Here is a 21,521-nt window from a genome sequence, read left to right on the forward strand (position 1 = left end):
GAGAGAAAGGATGTCGTGTGGGACAGGGTCAAATGCCTTGCGTAAGTCCAGGTGGATGACATCTGTTGCTCTTCCCTAGTCCACCAGTGCCATAGCCCCATCATAGAAAGCCACCAAATTTGTCAGGCACAATTTGCCCTTAGTGCAGCCATGTTGGCTGTCACCAATCACCCTTTTATTGTCTATGTGTCTTATAGTTTCCTGAAGGATCTGCTCCGTGGTCTTTCTGGGAACTGAGGTGAGACTGACTGGTCTGTAGTTCCCCAGGTCTTCCTGTTTTCCCTTTTTTAAAATGGGGGTTATGTTTCCCCTTTTCCGTGAAGTGGGAACTTCACCAGACTGCCAAGACTTCTCAAATATGATTGATAGTTGCCCACTTCATCTGCCAGTTCCCTCAGGACCTGCGGATGCATCTCATCAGGTCCCATGGACTCATGCACTGTCAGGTTCCTGACACCGTCTGGAACTTGATCTTCCTCTGCAGCAGGTGCCTTAAAGCCAGTGCAGAGATTTGTCTTGGTCTTTGCGGTAGCAGAATACTGCTTTTAAAAATATATGTATACATATACCCAGTTTTTCATTTACATATTTATATACATATATGTTTATTCTGCACACCAGCGAGAAAAATCTTGAGGGCAGAGATGCTAAAAGCCTTCTGGAGTTTACTGTTTTCTCTGTATTTCTACTTAGTATCTTCATGGAAGGAGTTAGTTTTTATTTGCGTATTTGGAACTTGACCAACAGTTTATCTAGAAGATGGCTAATGTGTCTGTGTTGCTGGAAGCCATAATGCTCAACAGTGTATGTGGGCTTTTTAACTCTTCCTGAGAGATATGATTAATGTGGCAGAAAATGACATTTACAGTAGTAATTGAGGTTCTTTAGCCTGCCTGTCCTTTGTATGTTGGTTTGTTTGTAGCAGAAGCGTAAAGATTTTATTTATAGAGGATTACCTTGTTCTAATCTCTGTGATCTTCTCATGAGAGCAAAATCATATAAAGAAACCAGCTTACTAGCTGCTTGTCTCCAGGTGGTACCATTAGCAGGTTACATTAAAATTGTCCTTAATATAAAATATTTTATGCAATGTAATTTAGATTTTCCTCCAACAAATAGCTCTTACAAACTGGTGTTGCACTGGAAAGTAAAGTAAGTGGGTTTCGTATGGAGGAACTGAGTCAAGATGCTGTTCTCAGCATTTGCATTTCCCCCATCCTCTTTCTTTTTGTCTCTGGTACAAGTATTCAGCCCTTGGGAAGGAAGTGATTCTCATAGTTCAATTTAATTATGTGCTATTTAAATGAACTGCATAGTGAGGCAGTAGGCCCTGTTTTCTTTTGATAGTGCTTGGATCATCTCGTTTATTACTAAACATACAATGTTTTCTGTGCTTGGAAGCTGAAAAAGGCTGGTTTATCTTCTAAGGTGCAAAGTGCTTGTGTTGCAAATACAGATATTTGGATATTGCCATGAATAAAGCAAAAGATTACATGTACCTCTTTAGAAGCTGCAGAGGTGAGAAAATAAGCAGATCAAAAGGTAGTTATTTTTGTCCCCTAAAATTTATCTGCAGTACAATTCAGAATTAGTCATTTTATGAGATTTACTGTGTCCAAAACTTCATTAGTATAATTTAGCTTTTTGCTCTGATTTTGATAAGTTATCAGAGCTTACAGTACTGTCACAGAACTAATTTGGGCACAGTATCTTCCTAAGTAGACAATAGTGTAAATCCTTTTCTGCTTCACTAGCGCTGGCACAGCTACTGAGTATGCTATTGTGTGAGGTTATAAACCAGATAATCTTAATTGGGCATTTCCTGAGAGGAAAGGAAGATGACTGAAAAAGGAAAGAATTGGAAATAAGGGCATGCATTCCTAATATACAAATTTGGCTTCCATCCAGGAAAAGGGTGAGAATTTCCTGTTAGTTGAAATCTTCCAAGAGCTGAAAGCCTGGAGATACATACTGCATACCTCGGAGAGCCAGAGGAAGGGGGAAGGCTGGGAATGGTACATGCATGAAAGCCCTGGGGAACTGATTGCTGTGTCCTGTGGTGGGACCAAGGAGTGTGAGCAGCTGGATCTCAGGGCAGTGATAGCATCAGGAGACTGTCTCCTTTTTCTGGCTAAGGATTTAGGTTACCATATAGCAGCTGTACCAGCTAAGTGTAGGCCAGGTCCTGGAGCCTTTTTAGAGATGAGTCAAATCCAATTCAAACTACATGGAGTATATGTGGTACATATATATGCGCGTATATAATGTACCACATTCGGTGCAGCACTGCAGATACATGTGGAGTCTTGACTCACTTGGTTGGAGAATCTGTGCTATATAGATAAACTATGGAATCTGTCATGTAAATATGAAGAAAGAAGTGGATACAGGCAGATAGGATTCAAAATAATTGAAGTGGATTTCTTAGCACCTGTACTTGCACCTGGAATAGTCTTTTAGGATCTACATTTGTATGCTTTAGTGTTCATGGATGTTTGAGGGTCAGTATGCTTCAGTCATTTCAACTCAAGTTAGCCCAAGCTCCAGGAAGAGTAAAGCTTCTAGGCTAGAGGTAATCAGAAGGAGCATTAATAGGAGTAAGGAAGGTGGCTTGCTTCATATGTAGAAGTCTGTCCTAAGTATTGTATTAAATATTAGTTATGGTACAGAAGAGACTTAATCATTTAGCAGTTGCATTAGAAATTGATCTCCAAGCTTCAGTCATGGATAACGGTAAAAGTTTTGTATTATTTTTAAGTCATCCTATGCGCCACACAATAGGCTGTACTAAAGGAATATAATTCAAAACAAATAAACTTAATCCATTTTGACTTTAGCAGTCTAGTACAGATGCAGTAAATTAAAGTTGCATCAAGAATTAAGTAATAACAGCTCTCTGAATATGGGTACAATTGTGTTTCATAAATTTCCTAAGTGAAAAGAAAAGCAAAAAGAAAATTGGATCTCAACCGCTAATCAATGAGTGGGGAAAAAGGTTTGGTAGTGGTTACTTGCACTGTCACTTGTAATGAAAAGAAATAGAGTTGCCTTTGTTAACACAATTTTGTGGGTGATAACATATCATCAATATAGTGGTAAAGGAGAATAATGGCAAAGTTAAACGTGCAGCTTCAGAAAAGGTCTGTACACAGTGAAGATGATGCATATTTGAGGGAATAAGGGGAAGATGGTTAATGCATGGAAAAGGAGGCTGCCAATGGAATGGTGTGTTAAGGAGTTTTTTAGCTGCCTTAGGCAGTTTCAGAATTTCTGAAGACCTCGTTGTTGGCACGTGTTAAGAGAACACAGTCAGGTGGAAACTATTTAAATCATACTCTTTCGTTGCTTTGTTTTTATCTTTTTCTTCCTCCTTTTTGTAAGGAGGTGTATCATCACTGTAATTCCTATGTGATTTGAAATAACTCAATGAGAGATTAGTGGCAGCTTCTCCACATTTACCTGAAAAGTCAGTAATGTCTGAACCAGGTGTTTGTGGCTCCAAAGCAGTTCAGCTCCATTTGAGATACTCGGGATAACTGGTTTTTTTTCCTCTTAATTTATGTCATTTGTAACTGGGATGCTTATGGATTCTCTGTATTCTTCACTTAACTACCAGTTCAGAATTTTGGAGCTGAGTGCCTTAAAATCTTGATCTGAAGAAAGTATGTTTAGGTACTTAAATCATCGCTTTATGAGAAACGAACATCTCTGGGCCTGGTTCTGGTCTGTTAAATGTGTATGTCCTTGGGAAGGGGGCCTTGAACCACAGCTTTACACCAGAATACTGAAATTAGGATATAAACTACAGATGTCTAGGTTTTTAAGTCACAGCTGTGCTCATAAATTGACAGCCAGTATTTTGAACTGCTAAGAGATTGTTTGTTGGTAAACTGTGTCTCTTCTCTCTTTTCCCAGTTTTTGTAAACAATGAATATACTTCAGTGAGCATTTCCAAGTGTTGTATATATAGTTGAAGATAGAGAAATCTGTTATAACTTGTTATGATAATTTATAGTGAAACTGTTTTCCATTTTATTAACCATCATGTTGGTAGCAAATACAAAAATAAATCCAGTTTGCTGCCATGCACTGCCCTTGAATTGCTCCTGCCAGTTTTAATGCTGTTGTAATTACTTTTCCCAAATACTCTTTATTTCTTTCCTTTGCTTCTTGTCAGACCTAGGGGCAGGAAAGCAACTTTATAGAGGAAACAAGCCCTGCCTTTGTACAGTGCTATGAAATGCACAGAGTAAACAAATGAGGGGGTGAGGGATGGGGATAGAGTGGGAGTTTGTTTTCCTGCATCAGTTCACTTTTCTTGTGCCAGTAGCAGGGTTTTTAAAAAGCAAAGACAAAAAATAGAGGGCAAATTGGGTTGTTAGTAATGTCCCTTAGGATCATAAATGAACAGAAGATTGTGTACGTAATTCATAAACATCCTGAACTATACGCCTTCTATTTCAACTTATTAGGGCATGAAGTAGCTCCTGCCAGGTTAATTTCACACTGGGGAATTCAGCATTCATGCAGTTCTTAATTTCCTCCTCTGTACAAAGCTGTGATAAGGAGAGAATAAGGGTATTTGAATATTTGATTCCAAATAATTAGTTTTAAAGAGAAGCATTTTAGAAATAGCCGCTAGCCAATTGTAGTTGGTGGCTTGTTCTTTTTTAATGAATATGGAGAGTAACATGAGAGCATTTATTTGTCACTGATAGGAAATATGCTTTTTGTCTAGCAAACAAATCTCTGTACTTTACAAAATCTTCTCTTTTATAGATTAAATTGTTGTTTTGAGTTCAGGATGTGGTGGGCAAACAATAAAAAAGAAAAACCACTTGCAAATACCACTGAGCTTTTCTCCTATTCCCATTTGCCAAAGGAAGAATGGAATTTCTTAGAATGGAACAGTGGTCAGTCCTCTTTGTTTTCATGGGTTTAATATTTGAGATGGTTTTAATGGTTAACTGGAGTTCAGGGATTCTTCCACACTAGTGCCTGCTTTTTGCTTCTGTGGTGTGATACCTGAGCATGGGCAGAGGGAATCAGCTGTTGGCTCTAAGCAGGAATGGGACCAGATTATTCATTAAAAAAAAAAAAAAAAAGGCCAAAAATTCTTATGGAGTGAATATTGAAGAGACATAGAACCTCTTTTATTCCATCTCCATGTGTTACTTTAAACTCGGTCATGGATGTTGACTGATGTGATTTGGGAGAGTTGGATTTAGCTGGTCGAGGAAGGTGGTTGAGATAAATTTTTCAGGTTTTGCTTTTGTCTGTTTTGTGTGGTCATTTTTACAGCATTTCTCTTAAAACAGAAATGATCAGCAGAGAAAAATTTCTTACTTTTGAGGTTGGAATGGCTGGGCAATATGTATGTTAAGGAAATACTGTGGTTGAGAATAATTGGGAGTTGAAAAAACTGGTTTTGGTGGGAGTTCAGTCAACTATTTCCCCTACTGCCTTTGAAGACCAAGTTTTATTTGTTCAGGAGAGGCAACTGTGGCTTTATGTAGGTCCTTAAACCCATGTTGCATAGGCTCACTCATTATAATTCTTTTTGTTTTACAAAATAAAAGCCAAAGCAGTAAACCCCACCAAAGAAACCCATTACATTTGGGAACTAAAAGGGCCCAAGTTGCAGAAACTAAGACAAACTTGAATAATGAAGACTACCCCACTGTGATGTGTAAAGCTCATAGGGAGATACTTTTAAAGTTTGTAGAGAAGGATGCTCTTGTAAGTAATTGTTTTTGCTGTTATTTGGCTCTTATTTTCATGGGGTTTTTTTTCCCTTTTTTTTTTTTTTTTTTTTTTTTTTTTAGCACCAGCAAACATTCTTGAATCAGCTGCGGGAGATCACTGGGATCAATGACGTCCAGGTTTTACAACAGGCACTGAAGGTAAGATGGATGTCTGACTTGTAGCTGAACGTAAACATCTTATAACTGCCTGTGAAAACACTAACCCCCACCCTTTCTTACTTTTGCCTTACATTCTCAGTTTTTAAATACTTTTTTTACATTTATTTTGGGGAGGGAAAGAAAAACCTAATAATGATGGCTTGTTCACTTTAGAAGGAATCTTGATCTGTTTTGGTAGGAAAAATGAATAATTTTTTTTAAAAAATTAGTATTAATGCATAAATGTTAATATAAATTAATCTAGTATTAAAAAATGAAAAGATGGGAATGATATGACTTGTCTTTAACCTTTGGCTAAGCCATTTTGAGAAACTTCGGTGCTACTACAGCTGGTCAAGCGTTGTTTTCTCATCAAGGTGTAGAACGAAGAGCTCTTTTTGAACTTGCCATCCTTTGCTAATTTGCTATTATTTCTTTTTCTTTTTTTTTTTTTTTTTTTTTTATTAACCACTGTAAATTCTTTCACAGCCCCGAAGAATTCTTTGATGCAAGTAAGGAATGGCAGGTCTCTGTGTGTTCTGTTTCCTCCAATATATATCTATAAATAAAATCTCTCTCAAGCAGAGGTTTTTGGGGCATTTATACACGGTAAATAAGGATTTAGTGAATTTACATCATATATAGTAGTTCAGATCCAGCATAAATCATGTATGCACCTGCCCCTCAAAAGCCAATATTTCTGGCTTTAAAAATGAAATGGTGGATTTTCAGAAGAATTCAGCTGAATGGTGTTGAAGTCTGTGAGTGTGTACCGTTTATGCGTGTTGAGGGGTTAACCTGCTCTACAAGACCTTTTATTTTTTTTTCTGAAATAAGTGGAATTATACCAAAGTAAATTTTACAAGATGTTTGGCTTTGTTTTGATTAAAAATATGTTAAGTTTGGAAACCTCATTTTCTAATCAGTATTTCACCTGACAATACAATATATTATTGATCTTCCGAGCACTTGCTGTTGAGGAAAACTAAAAAAGGGTGAGGGGACTCTCATATCTTGTTTTGTTGATGCTTAAAGGACAGCAACGGTAATCTGGAGTTGGCTGTGGCTTTCCTTACCGCAAAGAATGCCAAAGTTCCCCAGCTAGAGGAGGCAACTTACTACCAAACAGCCCTTCCTGGAAATGACAGATACATCAGCGTGGGCAGCCAGGCAGACACCAGTAGGTATTTTTTCTTTTTATAAGTTTAGTATAAAGGCAAGGAGACTAAAAACTTGCCTGTGAGATGGCTCTTAATATGCTGGTAGTTCTTACTTAGCAATTTTTTTATTATTATGTATTTTTTCTTTCTTTAAGTGGTGTTTGGGTTTGGTTTTTTTTTATTTTTATTTGAGCTATCTTTACCTGATACTGATGTATGGTACTGATCAGAGGGTGAACAACAGGTTTTTCAATCTTTTTTCATGGTTTTCCCTATGATAGGATTTATTTGGGGGTGATGCAGTAAATAAGTAAAGACAAAAGTTGGGTAGTCTTCTATCAAAATAAAATAGAATATGTGAATGTCTATCTTAAGTTTATTAAGCTTTAGCATATTAAGAGTTGCTTCTCCCTGACTGGGATGACTTTCCTAAAGAAAGAAGTGAGCGGTTAAGTGTAATTTTGTAGTAAAAGAGTAGGCATTTTATATGTGAAATCAATATAAAATATACTTAGTTTTAAAGGTTTTTATTTAGTTGATACAGGAGGTCCCTCAACCTCTGTTTCTTTGAGCCATGCAAGTTCTATTCCTTTGCTTAAGAGCATAGTCATTTTTATGGGGAGCGGAAATGTGTTAAGCATATTAAATGTGTTCTGCAAATAAATATAGGAAAGAACATGAAAGAATAAGTCAGAGGAAGTTCTGTAGTGGGAATTACTTCTGTAAATCTGAGTTTCTTGATACTGTATTTACATTCCAACATTCTAAATACAGATGTAGAATATTTCAGTTATATATTGAGCCTTCTACCATGTATGCAGTACATCTATGTTGCTTTTAAAATGAATAGAATTATTTAGCTTCACCCTCAGTAGGGTTTTTTCTCTTTCGTTTCACTAATACGGAGGTGGCTGCAGTGGCACCATTGTAGAGAAATTTAGTTAGGTCTTGTCAGCTGCACAATTGTTTTTTTTTTTTTTTTTTTTTTAATTAGAAATGAGTTTATTCTCAACATCTCTGATCTGAAAACTGCATTTAAATCCTTGGTGTTACTAGTAACCCTGTATGAAATGCACTCAGTGCATTATAGGTAGCTGTATTATCCTCTCAGTAAATTGTGGGGAGTGGTTTAAGTTTCCTCTCCCTTGAAAGAAAACACACACAAGGCCCCATATGTATTTAATTTTCAATGTCAGAAAATGGACATAGGGGAAATGGAGACTATTTTCAACAAACTTACCTGTTGTCAGTTATTGTCACAGTCTCCCATACTGAAGACCTGCTATAACAGTGAAATGGTAAGCTGGATTCTCTTGCAGTCCATGTTTAATTAGATTTATTAGTAATCCATTAATAGAAGTGTTTAGTTTTGTTGTCACTTACTGTGCTATGCAACCTTACTTAACATACGAGGTGACAAGGGATAGAAGAGAGAAGAGTCAAGCCTGCAGAGTCCACATTACCCACAACTGATGGTCAAACTAAAAAGAGTAAGTCTTGAGTTGCGCATTCCAAGCTGATTTTCAGGATTCTCTTTTCTGGAGGGCTGAAAGCAGACCCAGATTCCTTACAGTTATGTAGCGCTACAGGTCACTAATCAAGAAGCTGTGGAAAAAACAGGTTTTTTATTGTTGTGTTGGTTTTCTTTTTTTTTTTTGGGGGGGGGTGGGGGTGGGGAGAGAAAGGAGGAAAGTGTTTACATCTTTAGTGTCTGGTCAGGTCCTCACTGGCAACAAAGATGAGAGTCCTTTGCCAGCCTTCACAGTTTTAGTTAGATTGAAAGCATGCTATGATATGAAGGCATCTTGGCCTTTTCTTCACATTGGAGGACTTACAGGGTAAGAACTAAACACCTACAACACAAGAAAAGTCTAAACCAGTCTGATCATAGAGCTCTCCCTGTAGAGATCTAGTGAAAGCTTCTTGCAGAAACCTGCAGTTCTCTTGCGATCTGTCTGCATGTCATGATTTTGATTATGAATTTAAAAAATGCACTATGCTTAAAATGTACAAGTTTCAGGGCCCTATATTAATAAGTACTGTCATGTAAGGGAGTAACACGAAAGACAGCAGATGGCTTGGGAGAAGAGAATGGAAGGGTGGGCATAAATGAAAAACATCTGCAACTATTATCACTCCCTTCTGCAAAGAACACTATTAGCAGTTCTCAGTAGCTATGCTGAGTTGCTGACAGTATCTTGCCTTTCAAATTTGACTCCCTTTTACTATCCCACGTAGGTATAATTGCATGAAGATAATTATAACTCACCCTTACTGTTCCTTACTGCTTAACTACCTCTGTGTGTTTGGAGCTTAGAATGTTATGAGTCACTGAGCTTCACAGTCCCACAAAGTTAAGTCATCCAAACTTGGGATGAAAGCGAGTTACAGATAAATATCAGAACTGTTTTGTGCCACAGAAAATCTTCAACTGCTTACAAAGGCTTTTGAACATATGCCTTGCATTAAGGTATATCAAATGTATTCTGGGAACTTGACTGGCTACATTTCTTTGAAATGGTTACTTAGTTAAGGGATTGTCGTGGTTTAAGCCCAGGCTGTAAATCAGAACCACGAAGTCCACTCCCCCCCCCCAACTTTTCTTCCCTCCGCTCCTGGAGGGACGGGGAGGAGAATCAAAAGAATGCAACTCCCACAGGTTGAGATAAGAACAGTTTAATAACTAAGGTATAACACAAATCACTACTGCTACCACTAATAGTAATAATGATAAAGGAAATAACAAGCAAGAGAATACAACCGCTCACCAACCGGTACCTCACCCCCACCCTGCCATCATCCAGCCCTTCCGGGCCACTCTCTGTTCTACCTCCTGGGCATGACGTGCTGTGGTATGGAATACCTCTTTGGCTAGTTTGGGTCAGGCGTCCTGTTCCTGCTTCCTCCTGGCTTCTCCTCCTCCCTGGCAGAGCATGAGACTCACAAAGTCCTTGGTCAGGGTAAACATTCTGACCCACAACTGAAAACATCAGCTTTATCAGTATTATTCCCAGGTTGAAAGTCAAAACACAGCACTGCACCAGAAAAAATGACTGCTACTGCTAAACCAGGACAGTATCCACCCCTTATTCCATACCATTCACGTCATGCTCAGATCCCACATTTTCAATATACCCTCACTCTCATCTCAGTGCACTCTTATCCTCATGCACAGACCAATCCCTATAAAGCTGCTGAGTCCATTTGGTCCATGATGGTGGGCTCCATCCCTTGTAACAGTCTTTCAGAGCAGGAGAGGCCCATTGCAAAGTCCACCCCTCGATCATGAGTCCATCTCTATGTTGCATCACTGCCCTGATAGCCTGAAGTGCCATGGGCCCATCAGGCTCAAAATAATTCACCCTCCCCTGCAGCAGTCTCTGCAACTTGTCGTCGGGGACTCCACACAGCTGCCTTCCATCTCCGACGCTTCCAAAGCACTGGAGGGGCCCAGTGGATTAGATACTCGCCCATGCTGTCCCACACACCGTAACACTCATGACTGTCCAGCCTTGGGGAAAACCTCTCGGTCCCCCTGTATTGTCTAAACCCAGACAAGACCCAAACCTGACTCTGCTTAACTCTCGGGATCAGACAAAATGGTCGTGGGTAGAACACACTCTGTGTGTGTGCCAACATGGTGATCCCCATCACAATCAGCAGGCAGGTCCCAAGGGTACCCAAAGGCCATTCAAAACCTTCAAAACTCTCAAATGCTGCTGCTGTACTTGTCACTGGTGCTAGTATAGCTGTTGTGCTTGAAGGCTTTCTCACCACCAGCTTCTCTTTTTCCGAGTCCAGATCTTCCTCCTCTGCCTTGCTGGAAAGTGCTGCGGGGTCTCCTGCATCCTCCTGCGGCTCGGGCTCATGAAGCTCGGCAGACGGCTGCTGGGGGATGCTCTCGGCCGCCGCGGGGCTGGGCTCGGCCGTGGGGCTCGGCTCCTCCGCCGCCTCCTCCCGCTGCTCAGCTGCTGCCTCCTTCCCGGCCTCCGGCCCCGCTCCCGCCGCCGCTTGGTCCCCGGGGCCGCTCTCCCGGGCCGCTTCGGCCGCCGCCGGCTCCCGGGGCCGCTCCCCCTCAGCTCCCCGCAGCCTCACAAAGACGGAGGCGAGGACGAGGGCCAGGACAGTGAAGAGCAGCGGGACGGCCAGGTACAAGTCCATGGCCACGTCCATCCCGCCTTGCTGCCGGAGCCCCCCCGTATCGCAAGCCATTACCATAAAGTACAGTGAAACAAGAACCTTAGGCCAAGGCCCACACTTGATAAACACTAACACAGCAAATACCGGCAATCTACGACATACAGAAACTGTGGTATCAAAAAGAACAACTTTGAGAGCCCATAAATCAGCATTGTGCCTTGGTCAGATCTGTTGTTATCTCAACCCTTCGTGCCCCACGTTGGGCGCCAAAAAAGAACTGTCGTGGTTTAAGCCCAGGCTGTAAATCAGAACCACGAAGTCCACTCCCCCCCCCCCCCACTTTTCTTCCCTCCGCTCCTGGAGGGACGGGGAGGAGAATCAAAAGAATGCAACTCCCACAGGTTGAGATAAGAACAGTTTAATAACTAAGGTATAACACAAATCACTACTGCTACCACTAATAGTAATAATGATAAAGGAAATAACAAGCAAGAGAATACAACCGCTCACCAACCGGTACCTCACCCCCACCCTGCCATCATCCAGCCCTTCCGGGCCACTCTCTGTTCTACCTCCTGGGCATGACGTGCTGTGGTATGGAATACCTCTTTGGCTAGTTTGGGTCAGGCGTCCTGTTCCTGCTTCCTCCTGGCTTCTCTTCCTCCCTGGCAGAGCATGAGACTCACAAAGTCCTTGGTCAGGGTAAACATTCTGACCCACAACTGAAAACATCAGCTTTATCAGTATTATTCCCAGGTTGAAAGTCAAAACACAGCACTGCACCAGAAAAAATGACTGCTACTGCTAAACCAGGACAGGGATAAAATAAAAATGTATATGTATGAGTAAATAAATGGATGTGTAACAATCTTCAATAGCCTGGATTGTGCACTGGCTCTTGCAAAAGTGACAGTGGGTCATTCAACTGTTTGCGTGTTGTATTTTGTATGTGAGGAGGTATAAGAAAAGCTGATTTCTCTTATTAGCAAATGCAACATTTCATCAGCTGCAAAAATATTAATTAGTTTGCATAAAATTTACTCCATCTTTAAAAGCAAAGGCTGACTTGCACAATCAGTGTTATTCATTATGCTTGCCTTTTTGCCTGTTCAAAAATGGCATGTGCGAGCACCTGCAAGCGTAGCTTTTCCATGTCAAGAGTGATGCATGCTTTCTGATACCTGTGCAAAGGTTGTATTACTCTTTTGGAATTGTTTGGGTTTTTTGCCTTTTTTTTTTTTCCTTTCTGCAGTCTGCTGGTGAGCAGAAGGTACATTAGGGTTGCAGTATACAAATGAACACACCTTTTAATCTAAGATCATTTTAATGTTCTTTTTCGTAGCATAAATCCTCGGCACTGCACTTCAAGCAAAGCAAAAGGTGTTTAGTAGTACTTTCCAGTATTTTCACTGAATTGATTTCTCTAGAAACCTTTTCTTTTCTTTTTCTCCATTTGAAGTAATTCCATGTATTTTCATCCGTGGCTGTACAATAGAACTGTTGCATTTCTAAGCATCTATCCATTTCCTTCTTATTAGTTGAGAAACTTCCAGAACCCATGGGTAAAGGAAGCAGCAAAATGAAAACATCTATTTTAGAAGTTGTATTGTCTTCTTATGAAAGTGCTGTCAAGACAAATTCTCTCCCTCCCTTCTCTTGAAAACTCGAAATTCTTTTCCACAAAACTTGAATTATTAATCTTCACAATTGTACATTCCACAGCTGAAACAGAAGATATCAAGCCGTTTTATAAAGACATAGTACAATGTCACTATAAAGTGTCATGCACACCAACTTGAGGGTTGTAGATTTCATTGCTTCTGGGACCTGGCTTTTTATCTCTTCCTCTTCCTAGAGCCTGAGTCTTTACATAGGTTTCAAAGGTCAACCCTTTCCAAGGAGGCAGATCTAAAACCTCCCAAAGGGTTGTTTATATAACATTTCTTAAAAAACATTCTGTTCTGTAGGTTCTGAAAAGTTTATGATTTGTTTTGGTACTTCACTGACCTTATTGTAGAATCTTAATGTCTTGTCTTAATCCCTCTGTCTTCAGGTGAAGTCTTTTTATTCCTTGTGCTATCTCATGTGGAGATCGTAATACACTTTATTCCTTTTGTCTCAGATGTAGTGTTTTGTGCTCAAATGTGTATCATAATATCACCTCAGACTTTTCTCATAGCTAAACTAGAGAGCTCAAATTCTTTCCAAGGCTTTGAAAGTTATTCCTGTACCTATTGTAATTTTTTTTTTCTCTCTTCTAGACCTTCTGTAATAGTTGTGCCTTTTTTATGAATTGTGACACTCAAAACAATAAACAAGACTTCAGTTGAGCTCTTAAGAGAAATGGGTGAATTGCTATAAATGCCCATTGTAGTACTCTGACAACATACCTAAGTGTAACACTTTGTATTTTTCAAGTGCTGTGATGATGTGAGTTGCAGGTTGAACATGAATCAGCGCTGTGTAGCTCCTAGATCCTTCTTGGCACAAGTTCTAGTCACTCCTCGTTTTACAGCTGTGCATTTTATTGTTTCTGTGAGTAGAATTTGATGCTAGTTTCTTCTGTCACCTTACCCAATTCAGATATTGCTCTCTGACATTTCCTTCTATTTCAAGGATAATGTGTCATCTCTATCCACGTTTCTGGGCGTGTCTCTAGTTTGGTATGGCAGGGTCCCTGCTTCAAAATGTCAGGAGTCTTGTACCTTGAGGTCCTCCTTACATCTTACAGATTCAGTTGTTCCTTTGTTCCGTCCTGCCTATCCTTCCTATTGCTCTCAGTGTGAATCATCAGTTTAAGGTGTTACCATCCTAGGATAGTGTAAATGCAGCTGAGATGAGAAAGTTCCTATAAGATAGTGGTGGCTAACATTTGCTAGCTCTTTCATCGACAGAGCTGTTTGAGTTGGCTGAGTAGCTGCCGGGGTGCTGCGTACCCTTTCCTCATCCATTTTTAACCAAAATTGGCATATATAGCCAATTAAATTCCTTTAAATCTTTATGTAGGAGCCCAAGACATTCATGATGTTTAACATGACAGAATAGATGGTAGAATTTAGGATCTTGCTTAGCTCTGCTTGTAATAAACAAAACTGATGTAGTCTCAACTTCAATTTTTTTTCTTTTTATATTGTTGCTGTGTTGAAATTGGAGTCTTGCTGCTGTATTTCCATACTTAGCACCTGTCCTTTGAACCCATCAGGCCTGCCACTTCATTTTCCTCTCCCTGTGCCAGCAGTTGCATCACTGTCATTGTTTATTACCTGTCCCTGGGTTCAATTGCTACTTCAGATCTGTCTCTCATGCAGTTTCCCAGCCTACTCAAGTTTGAAGTTCCTACTCTCTGCCTCCTCCTGGTATAAGTAACGAGTAAATAACACAGTAATTGTTTTAATGACCTAGGCTGTTACCAAGTAAGAACCATTTATTTAAGTGATGATAGAAACTTCCTGAGCAAACTGATTGATAAGAACTTTGTTTTTTAGAAAAGAAGATATATGGGGATAGATAATAGTGTGTGAATTTACTACGTATACACTGGTATATTTGTCACAAATTTCAATTTACAACTTAGAATTGCTTTATAGAATTACAAGCGACGTTAAATTCTCTCGATCTGATGTACCAGCACCACTCATCATTATATAATAACAACGTTGTAAACCAAAAATACATTTCTTAGTAAAGCAGTTGATTAATTCTGCATGTTAATTTTAGCTGAATAAAGCTCAGGAATGCACTAAGGCAGACTTTTGATGAGCAGTTTCTTTATTCATAGAGAATTTTTTTTCAGAAGCCAACTTTTTTGTTTGTTTAGTAGTCATGGCTTAGTTAAGGATGTTTGCATTTTCTAAGGCTGTGCGATACACAGAATGAAGTACCTTTATGAGCGTAAGCAAGTGTATTGTCTTAAAATGTTCTGTGGCCTAAATGAGAGGAGTATTACAAAATTGGCATATGTAAATTAAAGTCAGGTGACTACAAATTTGGAGAGGTGGCATTCTTAAACCTTAATGAAATGCATCCTTCAGCCTGTCACAGGAAACTCGTGTCTGATAAATACTTTGTGTAAAAGTCAGCTTTTGCTCCATGCCCTCTCCTTTCAAACTCGGATCTTGAACGCAGAAATCAGCAGGTCACATAGGAAACTTCAGTAGGTCAGTTTCATGATTGAATTCCAGTAGTAATTGCTATAAAATAGGGAGTCATAGGTTCGCATTAACACTATAAAATTGAAGAGAAATAACTATTTTAAAAATAGGTTAATCTTTGTTAGGATTGTTAGAAAAGACAAAGTGATCATACTTGTAGAATAACTGCTTCAAAATTTGACAGTTTCACAAAATAAAACTCCAAAAATAAGCCCCCTAAAGAAAACCCCAAAACCAGAACATGTAAGAATTTACAAAACATGAAAATATTTTTAAACAAACAAAAAAATACCACTGCATGCATTTGATGTAATGTATGTACATTTATATAATTTATAACCAACAGGAATGCAAACTGTGCAGACAAGCTGATATATATATGTATATATTTTTTAAGAGTTTAGTCTCTGTTCCCCTTCTGTTATGGCTCCTATTGAGATCTCCTCTTTATAATCCTATGGTTTAGGATTCAAGTCATACATGAGCTGTTGCAGCTTAGTGAGTTACTCTATCAGCTGAAATGCTGAAGAAGGCCTTGAACTTACTCCAAGTACAGCGAACATGAGCTAAAATACATGAGCTTAAATCTCCAGAACATTTTTATTTAACATTTGCCGCAAACTAAAAGCTTGTGTGGAGTAGGTTACCATGAATGGGCTAATATTCAGAACTGTATTTTTCTGGTATAAGTTATGCTAGTTAAGCCCTCTGTGACATGAGTCAGTTGCAACACTCGCATGCGGTGGTAGTGTCTGGGAGCAGGTCTTCACTGTATTGACTCTCTTCATGCAGATTTGGAGCAATGTATATGTGAAAACAGCATTTCTAAAGAGAATCCTGTATTGTCTGCTCCAAAACTTTTGCATGCCAGAGAAAACTGTTGTGTCGATCCACTTTCTGAAAGCAAGTGGAAGTCAAGGGTTTGGGATTTTGATATTAAAGTGATGCAATCACTGGTAATATTAATAGTGGTGAACTTCTGAACACATAGGGGGGTGGTATGGATTAAGAAAGATTAAGGAACTAGGGAGGTACAAAGAAGTGGAACAATTTAATGAAAATATGAGTTGCAGTTGATCTTGATAGATTTTTGTATAGCAATATGGGAACTTTTGTTAACCACAGAATTTTCAGCTGGGCTATAAGTTCTTTTCTGGATAACACTCCTCATATAAAGGAGTTTACTTCTTAGTCTGAATTTCTTATTTATTGTTGTAAAAGAATTTCACCACTCTGACCTGACTAGAGACTGGGAAAGGAAGGGATATTTCTCTCTGTAAGTGATCAGAGTAATCCTATACTTCTCCATCAGCATGTGTGACTGCTGGATTAAGGCTCATTCCATCTTCAGTTGTGACAACTATTACTACTTTCAGAAAAACAGCTTGTCTCCAGTAAGATGAGGTGTTTGTGTGTGAATACATGCAAATGGGTAGAAAATACAACATGAGCACTACATTTTAGAGTGTAATAGGTAGTGTGTGGTCATGCCATCCTGTCATCTCTGATGACCTTTCTAGCCTTTCCCCTGTAGAACAGAGCCATGCTTGCATGTAACCCTGGTTGAGTTAGTATTTAGCCCCGAATTACCTTGTTCTCATCTCATCTATCAAAATTTTGCTGGGTGAGACTTCTGCTGGTGATTGTTGTAATTCTTTAGGAGGAGAAGGAAATTCTGAAGGACAATTTCAGGCATTTGAGTTGAACTATCCTGATATGTTGAAAGATCTGAGCTGACTATAAAAGACATAAGAAAACTGTGAAGTGTTGCTTTTGTGGCCGTAGCACTTTCCCATACTTCTAGATAACAGATTGCCCAGTTTACTTTGCAGGTAAGAATGCTTCCTTAAAAGGCTCACTAAATAAAATAGAAATTCAACCATCTTCACTGGGGAAAGCAGGGCAAAGTTTAAAGCTAGCTCTTGAGGATGCTGGTGTTAAGAGAAATGTTTCTTTTATGACTTCTATTCAGTTTCGGCTTTCTGTGAGGACACTTTATCCCATTTTCTATTCATAGGTAGCTATAGCAGTGATTTTTGTATCATAAGTTCAGTGTTTTTTTTCAATCCAGTGAGAAATGTCACAGACAAGTAGGCTCACGGAAATAGGGAAAGCTGTCTTGACAGCAAGTCAGCCCATCCAGGAGAAAAGTCAGGAGCTAGATGGAGAAGCTATTTGGGTATGAGTAATAGAGCTGGCTTGGGGAAGGAGAAATGCAGACAAGCTGATCATCTGTTTTTGTGAGCAATCATCAGTTTCAAATCTGTATCTCTTTCTCCCAGTTTTTTAGCTTCTAATATCCATATTGCTGTCTGGAGATTAGTCCCTTTCACAGCTGTTGAGGCAAGCTTTGGCCTTGGAGGAGGGAGACTGAAATCAGCCAGCACTCCATGTGTGTCTGTCTAATACTGCACATAAAAGTCTCTTTTGCACTTTCTCCTCTCTTTCTGTGTGGATGAATTTGCAAAATGAGACTTTTGACCTTGAAATCATGATAACCGATGATCTTGGCTTTTCTGAAAATCTTGTGCAGTTGAGGGACATTCCTGTTGGCCCTGACTGCTCTGAAAGCATGGCTGTGCTGAACAGGGAGATGGTTTGTGTTGCTGTGTGATGTGGGTAGGAAAATCCCTCCTTAGGAGGGGCTGTGCTGTCAGCAAACAAGGAGATTTTCTGGGGATGTTGGCATCTGATTCTTTAAATAATGGGATTAGAGAGGAAGGCAGAAGTAGGGCTGTTTTCATCTTCCTTTAAACAGTCAGTAGCCCATTCAGCATTCCCCATATGTCCAAGTATGGATTCTCATTTTAACTTCAGTATTTGTTTTCTTAATTCTGTTGAGATGGGGTACTTCCACTAGACAGAAATTTGGTGTAAATGCGTTCAGAAAAGGAATACAGAAACAGGATAGAAAATAATTGGGTTAAGTAAGGAACTCTCCCACATGTTATGAAACTGTGTGAAAATATTTGGTTCACCAGTGCACAGAAATACATGTAGAATTTGGTGCTATATTGGGAAAACTCTGCACATGTTCCTCTGTTAGGAGCGTAAACCAACTATGCTCAGTTAAGGTATTCTTTTTAAGAGAAGGTTATTTTCATCATCTGTTCCCTGGAAGCAATGAATTATGGTAGCTAAAGTGATACATTTAAGTGTATTGCTTTAAGAGGGCTTTCAGAAACCATGGATTCCTAAATTTGTCCGATAGCTTTGCGAAATTTAAGAACATTAGGAGGATGGGAGGATATTGCCTGTCATATCTTAACAAGAGCAAGCTGCTGAGGCTTTTATCTGACTTGGAGGTGGAAGGGAGACATTAGCAGGGTTAGTAGTTGGAAAAGTTCAGGACGAAGGAGGGATGGACTGGAATGGCACTCAGCAACCCACTTGGGCTCTCTCTCCTCTACAGTAAGACTTGCCTTTCATTCTGTTTCACTTTTAATTTTGAGAAAGATAGTTTTGCTTTTCAGATGTGATTGATCTCACTGGAGATGATAAAGATGATCTTCAGAGGGCAATTGCCTTGAGTTTGGAGGAATCAAACAGGGCATTCAGGGAGACTGGAATAACAGATGAGGAACAAGCCATTAGCAGGTAAACAAACAACTTATATAAAGCAGAAATTAAATTAAAGAGTTGGAGATTGGCCTGTATTGCTTTTTTTTAACTTTTAATTTAACAAAAAATAACTTGTTTACTTTCACTTGTGCTACTGATATGCCTGGCTTCAGGATGTTGCTTTAATGTATTGTATGCTCTACACCAGAAAATAGTCTATTATGTGGGTGGGCTAGGATTTAATAGTATGTTTCATGTTGGTGTATTTGTTTTAATATTGAGGAAGTAGTTGGAGATAGAGGGTATACAGTCATATTTATGTAGGACCTACAACTTTTGTGTATCAGGTAAAAAGCAAAAAAACCAAACTATAATTAAAAAGTTAATAAATTATTTGTCCTGTTTTTGCAGTGTTCATTTTACAGTAACACTTTCTTACCTCTGTGCTAAGGCTGAGATTGAGGGAGGGGGTAGTAATGCTATGACTTGAGTATACTAAAAGCAGCTGCTGTATTTTAGCTGATAAAGTATGTTATTAACCTGTTTAACAAATAGGATTTATAAGCTTTGAGTGAAGTTAACTTTTTGTGTTAAAGTTTTATGAACGTAATTTTATTGACTTGGCCATGATAATAGTGTATAAGTTACCCTTTGATCAGATTTTGTACAATATTTTTTTGAATATGTGTGTTTACATATAAATATAGATTTAATTATGAAATATTTGGGACTTGAACTAAGCGTGGGTATAGGGATGTTGGTGGTTTTCATCTGTGTCTGACCTTGGGAGAAGGATGTTTGTTTTCTGATTTGTGGCTGGCCTTTTTCTAGGAGGAAAGGGCAATGATTTGATCATTGTGTTAGAAGGTTAAGTACTGCCTCCTTGCAAAGACTAATTTTATAAAAAAATATAATGATGGGGGAGATTCACCTCAATGATTCTTTTCCTCAGTTCACTGTATCTGACAGACTAAAATTTTTACCAGAAAAGTCTGTCTCTGAGAAGGTATTACTTTATCCACAGTCATTTCCTTTTTCCCTTTGAAAAACAAATGGACTAATTGTGAGAATGAGCATATGCCTCCCTTCCCCTCATGTGTGATAAAAGCCATCTTGTTTTATGAATTTCAGATAACATATTTCAGGAGAGAAAGGTGGGATGAAAGGGATTTTATTCTTGTTAATAATTGGAAGAATATTTAAAGTGATGTGTTGTTTTTTTTTTTTTAACCCCTAAGACCTCAGTATGTGCATGTATACGAGATTATGGTGGAAGTTCTGTCTAGTTCTGATTCAGAAGTTCAGCTCTTGCATCTTACTTTTTGAAGAACAGAATTGTCATAGTTACCAGAGTTGTGGTTTAGTCAGGCACTCAGAAAGATGGACTTGTTTCTGGATATGAAAATCTTTTGCCTTTTTTAACCTTCCCCAAGCCTTGACTGCTTTTGCTGTGCTCACTTCTTGAGAGCCTTGAAGCTTTAGAATGTTTCCTGTAGACTTTGTTTTTCAACTTCTCAAACTAAAAAGTCTCTCTTGGTCTTATCTGCTTAGCCAATAACTCGATATAATAAACACATTCAATTTAAATGATGGTATATTTGTGGTTGCAGAAAATAAAGTGTGCCATTCTTTTTTGCTGTATATATGAAGGCATACAGACAATCTGTTCAGTTATATACTGAGAAAATGCTGGTCTTTTGGATGTATATTTGATGGAAAAGTTATGCACAATAGTGTATGCCATACAGAAATGTTCACTGAAAGATCCAGAGTGTATTATGACCTAACAAAGGTAATGGGACTTTGCTTGTGAATGGAGGCAGGGAAGAGTGAGAATCTGGGTAGTTTTGGCAGCACTGAGGTATTAGATCAACTCAGTTACATACAGTTCAGCCTGAGTTGATGGCAAATTATGTCCGAGCTGTACAAATACAGGAAGCTCAGTACTGAATTCTCGATCTGAATTGTTCAGTCAGTTTCCTTAAGGAGAGGATTTCAGACTGTTATTTAAAAAAAATAAAAAAGAATCATTTTCTAGTTAACACCCCACAGAAGAATGTTGGCATTCCAATAGAAAGCACAATATCTGTGCAGGACTTCTCAAAAACAAAAAGTAGAACACTGTCGTTTGTAAACAAGTCAAGCTGCAGCCATTTGCTTTTGTTTTTCTAGGTTAAGTAAGAGGCAGAAATCAAATAAGAAGTCAATAATAAGCAATTTAAACTATGGAAATCTTACATTTTAAATAATATAATATGTGTGCAATTTTAGATAGGCTTTTCTGTGGAAGTAATTTTTTTTTTAAAGGTATTCATAGTGGCTTGGAAGCTAATTTGCACTGATTTTGTTAAGGTTTCCAAGGGAGCATTAATGGAATTTCTTGACTTGTGTAATTAATGTTTTAATGCACATAGAATTTGTCTTCCTGAATGTAATTGCCTTGTGCTACTTAATGAGGACAGATCTGATTACTGTGTAGGTGTTGAGAGGAGTGCAGCTGAAATGTCCAAGTGTCCAAGCTGAACATCTTGTACATGGCATGTTTAAAGTTATCTTACTGTTCCCTTTTTAAGTCTCCTAGTGAAATGTGCATGATCAGTGTACTT

At 38.8% G+C, this 21,521-nt stretch overlaps 1 protein-coding gene across 3 annotated transcripts in view; it reads left to right on the forward strand.

Annotated features, from left to right (window-relative positions):
- Positions 1-21,521, forward strand: part of USP25 (ubiquitin specific peptidase 25) — a gene marked incomplete at its 5' end in the record, with an annotated part of 93,713 nt that overhangs the window by 17,140 nt on the left and 55,052 nt on the right. For all 3 annotated transcript variants that reach the window (XM_080613035.1, XM_080613036.1, XM_080613037.1), the window contains 3 exons: positions 5,826-5,903; positions 6,939-7,083; positions 18,828-18,951. In XM_080613035.1, coding sequence (XP_080469161.1) covers positions 5,826-5,903; positions 6,939-7,083; positions 18,828-18,951 — 347 coding nt within the window. The remainder of the gene's footprint in view (positions 1-5,825; positions 5,904-6,938; positions 7,084-18,827; positions 18,952-21,521) is intronic.

This window comes from Psittacula echo (assembly GCF_963264785.1).
Source record: "Psittacula echo genome assembly, chromosome: 3".
Taxonomy (NCBI): domain Eukaryota; kingdom Metazoa; phylum Chordata; class Aves; order Psittaciformes; family Psittacidae; genus Psittacula; species Psittacula echo.